The 6039-nt window shown below is 42.1% G+C and overlaps 1 protein-coding gene across 3 annotated transcripts in view; it reads left to right on the forward strand.

The window, feature by feature from the left end:
- Nucleotides 1-5328, forward strand: part of PARVB (parvin beta) — a 52072-nt gene extending 46744 nt beyond the window's left edge. For all 3 annotated transcript variants that reach the window (XM_063154270.1, XM_063154273.1, XM_063154271.1), the window contains exon 13: nucleotides 2278-5328. In XM_063154270.1, coding sequence (XP_063010340.1) covers nucleotides 2278-2354 — 77 coding nt within the window. In that variant the 3' untranslated portion in view covers nucleotides 2355-5328. The remainder of the gene's footprint in view (nucleotides 1-2277) is intronic.
- Nucleotides 5329-6039: the final 711 nt, after the last annotated feature.

The following is a 6039-nucleotide window of genomic DNA, read 5'->3' on the forward strand; positions in this document are numbered from 1 at the left end:
CTTCCAGCCGCTGCTGCTGGGCGGGGGAGGGGCAGCCATGCGGTAGGCCTGGGCCTGGACAGAGATGGGAGGTGAGGAGGCCTTGGAGGATGGAAGGGTGGAGAGCAACAAGAGACTTCGGGCAGCCATTCCTCCCCCCCCCTTGGAGAAGATGGAGTGGCATTTTATGCTGGACTCTTTTGTGTAGCCATGGACAGAGCCATGTTTCCGTGAGATACAGAGACTGAGTCCAGGGGGAGAAATGTCCCAGTGCCAAAGAAGATTCAGTGTGGGGACCCCTCGGCCCCAGGGGGTATATAAAATATGGGGGGACAGATGTCCCAGAGGTGAGAAGGTGAGATACTGTGCTTTTCTGGAACTGGACAAAGCATCCTTAAAAAGATAACCCTGGAAGCAGTCCTGATCCCTGTTCGGTGGTGAGAGCACCGGAACAAGGACGGAAAAGGCCACCACGACACACGGAAGGACTCCCTCTCCTCTTGAGGAACTGAAAGTTTGAGCATTCTAAAGGGTGGTGTTGGACCCAGAACTGGTGATTTTGGAGGATGTATTGTATTGGGAATTTAGGGGAGAGGAGGGGGAGAGTGTTTTTTGTGAGGTTTTCATTTTCCTCGTGTTTTCTTTTTTTTTTTTTCTTTTGTGTGTAGTTTAGTAATTGTTTGTGTGTAGTTTAGTTAATAAACTTTTCTTTATGTTTAAGCTGGAGCCTGCTTTGCTCATTCCTGGTCACATCTCACAGCAGACACTGGGGAGAAGGTGTACTCATGGGGGCTCTGGCTTTGCCAGGCCAAAACCATAACCTATCTTATCTTATTATAAGAACCATAACCGTATCTTATCTTATTATAAGAAACAGGAGGCTGAGAATGGTTATTCTTGGAAATACCTGTTAGACACTGATCAATAAGCAACACTGCAGTTGCCTACCAGGGAGGATGCACTGCACACTCTGTAGTTTAATGCAGCAGTCTAAGACATAACAAGGTCTGAAAGTTAGGGAAATGGTAAACTGGAATTACAGTATAACTTTTGCAGCAGTCGTTATTAACCATTGGTCTGTACTATCAAGGAATGGAGATGGAACTTTCACTACTGGAAGATAGAAAAAAAGAAAAATAAGAAAACATTCAGCATTAAACTTGTGTTTTAATTTGGGTTGGCTTGTTTTAATTTGGGTATCAACTTTCTGTGATACCTGGAAAAATTAGAAGTTTTGTATTTCAGTTTTCTGGATAGACATTTTTTTTTCTGGATGCATGACTTCACAGCAATTAGGATCTTTCTTTGGGGCAGGAGAAGATTCTTCTGCAAATGTGAACTGAAAATCGTAAATGAAATATGTAAAATAATACAGGCAAAAAGGGTAGAAAGAATATTTAAGAGATTATTGAAAATGCCAGATGAAGTGTGGGGATAGAGAGTGGTATCCAGTGTGAGGTGGGAGGGAAGGATGGAGAGGTCCTGGCAATGAGTCTTCAAAGCAGACAGTGGGGGGGTTTCCCTTGGCGCTCACATTAATTGTGCTTGGTCTCTTAACAGTTTGCTGTCTTCCTAGGACTTCTGATGATTTTTAAATTATCTGTTCTTCCTCACTTCTGCTTCCATATATATTGGTCACTGTGTATTTTTTGCTGCTTCCTACTCATTTCTGTCATGTTATATTCAAACTTTCTTTCTACCTTTTCAGCCTTCTCTGTCCTGTGCCTCCCCTCAGAATCCCTGCATTCTTGGCATTTTATTGTAGTTTAGGTGGAGAGATGCTAACAGGAAAGGTTTTACTTGAGAGCTCTCCCTGACCTGTTCCCTGGCCTACCATGGCAAGAAGAGTTATTAAATAATAAAAAGCTTGGAGTCTGCTAAGGATACAGGCTTTGTTAATTCATGGACCATATCAGAGCTGTGGATGTGGTTCAGTACCTCAGGATGTGCATGACTGCTTGTTCACTGCTTCTGTGGCCCGGGAAGTCATTAGGAGTATTTCCCAAAGCCTTTATCCCAGGTCTCTGACAGAAGCAGACTTTCTCTGTAGCCAGTTTTAGCTGGGGAAGGGAATTACCTTCCTGTTTCCCAGGGAGAAGTCAGCTGTGACTGTGTGATTGTAAAGCTGTTTTGAAGCAAATTGTGCAGGACATTTAAAAGGCTTGGGGAGATCAGAAATCTGTGGATTTTTTTTTATTCACAATTCCATCAGCTCAGAGAAGTGGGGACTTCTGTTCCTGTCAGGACAAATGAGGGAAAACACAATGCAAATTAAGGATTTCTCCTTTTCTTCCACAGATGTTGTCAACTTGGACCTGAAGTCTACCCTCAGGGTTCTGTACAACCTTTTCACCAAGTACAAGAACGTTGAGTGATCCTGGAAGCTTGTGAGACTCTTCATCCTTCAGCCTCCCCAGGCAGAAGTTACAATAAACACGCCCTCTGCATGCTCCCATTGTGCCTTATGCTATGCACTTCTTGCATTCTTCCTACAGCTGATGTGTTCTTTCTGTAGCTGTTTGCAAGACAATCCCACTAAAAATGATGCATGTATATTCTCCAGGTCACTTGAAAATATGTAGGTATTTCACACTTTTGCCAAATGGATCTGTTGTAACCCACAAATGTTCTTTTGAGAAAGGAAATACACCACTAACTACTTTAATAAGCAGGGAGAACATGAGACTTTCCTCATGGCTCAAGCTTCTTTACTTATGCAGAAGACTTTCTTTTGCATACTCCTTGGTTGCAACTGGCATTTGATGATTATCCAGGCTTAGAGTGTTAACAGTAGAAAATCACCTTTGGAATTTATTTAGAAGCTGAGCCTTTTCTATTAAAAAAGGGGTTGTGTGTTCTGTTGGGTGGGTTGGCTGAGGGGAATTACAGGCACTGTCTGAAGCTAATGGCAAAAGCTTCAGTTTTTGTGTTCACCTCTTTCTACTCAGTGTTACTTCCATTCAGTGTTTACACAGAATAAGTCTTGCAATGGGATTACCAACTAATCCTTTGGTGTCTATTTTTTATTTAATCTCTTCTAGGAGAAAATTTGGTTGCTAGGGCCACTGTCACCTGTTAGGCAGCTTCAGTCAGGTTGGTCCAGAGCTGGTCACACAGGCACAGGCTGGATTAGTGCATTTTCCCCTGTCCTTCCTGAAACTAACAGAGGGAATGTGCTGGAGCAGGAGCTATCTGAATGGATTTTTGAGGAGAGCTTTGTGGAGGAAATGGGATTGGCAATTTCAGAGTAAATGATATGTGGAATATGCATTCAGTATCACCCTTTTCCTTTGAGCACACAGAGGAGATTTGATTGCTGCTTTTATGTATCGCAGCAGCAGCTTTTGTTTTATGGGCATCCATTGTTTATGGGCTGAAACACTAGGCAGAGTGCCCTGAAGGAGAGCAAGTGCAATTGCTCTGCTCCATAGGCTCACTTGAGTCCTGTTGTAAGTCAGCGTCTTCTTTCCCTAAATTTCAATTTTTTTGCACCAAATATTATTTGCCTTTGAGCTCAGATTCAAGAGAAAACATGCTATTTGAACAGTATAATTTTACAATTGGGATTTTCTCCTTCCCTTCTCAAACAGTTTTTCATCTCAGAGGGAGAGAAATGAGCTTCTGCTTCTTTGCTTTGTATTTTTGGGTTCTCAGTTCTAGTATTTGGATTACTTGGATCACCTTCCCTCACACCTCTAAAAAAAAGAAAGATGGAAGGAAGTTGCCCTTTTTTTGCATGAAAAATTCAGATCTCCTGTGCTCTGCAAGGCTCTCTGGGGAATCTTTGCATGCCTGTGCTTTAGGAAGGAGCTGACCTCTCACTGTTTATACTGAGCCTGGAACAAGGATGTGCAGTTCATATGGGGCCACTGAACACCACAACACCAACAGAGGAGACTTGCACCAGGAGAAATGCTAAGGCCTAGTGGACAGCTCTCCTGGCAGGTGAAGGAAATTGGTCTAACTTTTGTGCTGAGAAATAAAGGTATCATGAGGCTTGAAGGTCACTGAGCTGAAAAGTCTCTCAAACTTTTAGTTGAATGCAGGGTTATTTGCAGGAAGCAAGTCTGTTAAATAGTTACTATTCCATCCTCCTTCCTTCAGGTGGAGGTGCCAGCTCTGTTTACATTCTCTGAGTTGCTGGGAAAGACCTCCAGAGAGTGTAGTTTTTGAAATTGCAAGCAGTATTAATATCAAAAGCAAACAGAAGATAAAAAGAAGACATGAGTGAGGGTGATTTGGCTTTAGAAAGGGGAATGGTTGTTTCTGAGCTGGGATCATAGAGCTGGCATCTTCAAGGCACAAGCAGAGGTGAGCAGGTTATGACAGGTTATGAAAGAGTGTTTTGTTGAATTCTGTGTTTCTGGTCCCCTTGCTACAACCACAGGTCTCCTTTAGCATTCCTTCTGTTAATGTCCCTGTCAGCAGGACTGCGCCTGGATCAGGAGTCACAGCCTGTTCTGTTGTGGTCTTGTTTGTTGGTAGATGTTGCACAGGGAAAATACTTTTTTCATTCCTTGGCTCCTGGCTGTCTGCCCAGCTCACTGTTCTGTAGACACTGTATTTATTGTTAACCAGATTTGTGAGCAGGGCAGATTGAGCTGAAGTGTGGCTTCATCCCAGTGAGCCCAATTTCCAGATGAAGCCATGTAGGTAAAGCTTCTCTGAACACCTGCTTTTGTCCTGCCTTTCTGTGACACATGCACCATAATTCTTTGCCTCTCAGAAAGCTGAGTCAGTGTTAAAGATGTTATTCATTATATTTTTGTGTTACTGGGGGTTTTATATATGGGTACCAGTCTGAATCCTGTTGAGTTCATCTCGAACGCTGAATGCTCTGCAGCATTAAAGCTCCCACATTTGTAAGTGCTTAATGAATGTCTGTCTTTTCCTGTCCATACAACTTGACTTTTAGGTGCATTTACTTGACACACTCAGTTACAGTGAGCTCTATTACCACTGAAAAAGCTCAGATAGTCCTCAGCTTCATTCTGTTTTTCAAGATGAAAAATGGACAGTAGCAGATTTTTTTAAAATCAGTTTAAACTGTCTAGGATTTCTTACCCCTCTTCCCCACACCCCAGTACTGTCAGTATTAATGTGTTTTTTAAGAGTCTTTTCTACTGTTTTTAACAGTGTTTACTCTGGATTTTCTAACTACTAAAAACCAGCCTTGCAGATAAAATTCTGGACTTGTCATATGTTGGAGATATCCATCTTAGTGATGAGTTGTGTACTGTAAGCAAGTTACAATGCAATGCTATGTTTGCTAAAATTCACAGCAGGAGTGTTTATGCATGGTTTCTGACAGTTGTACTATTTATTCAAATAAACAAATAATGATCACTATGTTTTCTACTTTTTTTTTTTTTATTCTCAGTGGAAATATCTGTGGGAAGAACTTAGGGATGATGAGCCTCCCTTTGCTCTGGTGTGCAGAGAGTGTAGAGTGGCTCTCAAATACAGCAGGGCTGTGTGAAGGAGCAGGAAAATGCATTATCAGAACTTGTTATTGCTGTTGAATCCTTGAATTGTTCTTCAGTGGCTATTTTCATGTGGGGGCCAGGTGTTTGTGGTGGGGGTGTGTGCATGAGATGTGCTTTGAGAACTTACAGAAACACCCACCCTGGGTCAGCCCCTTGGAGCTTGTCCAGGGACTTCTTTGCCCTATTTTCTTGTCATGTCTCCTCAGATTCTGGTTGCAAAACAAAATGTCCTTGTTAGAGGCTCCCTTCTTGAGATTAAGACTCAACAGAATTTCAGGAATGTTAAAAGGGATTGCTTATTACTGTAAAATCTAAGAGAAAGGGTACGAAAACTCTAGGAGCTATATAACCATGTATTAACAGTCATCTGCAAAGCAACAAATACATGAAAAATGTATAAAAAGCAAAAAATATTTAGGCATCATAGGCATGACATCAAATGCAACTCATACAGGATTGACTACTGCTGTCTATGTAAGTCTGGATACTCCATGCACTGGTCATACATCAGGTTTTGGAGGGAAATAGGTGTGTTAATAAATGCAACTCACAGCTGGAGGAAATGTCCAGGGAA

The sequence above is a fragment of the Melospiza melodia genome, chromosome 4 (assembly GCF_035770615.1).
Source record: "Melospiza melodia melodia isolate bMelMel2 chromosome 4, bMelMel2.pri, whole genome shotgun sequence".
Taxonomy (NCBI): domain Eukaryota; kingdom Metazoa; phylum Chordata; class Aves; order Passeriformes; family Passerellidae; genus Melospiza; species Melospiza melodia.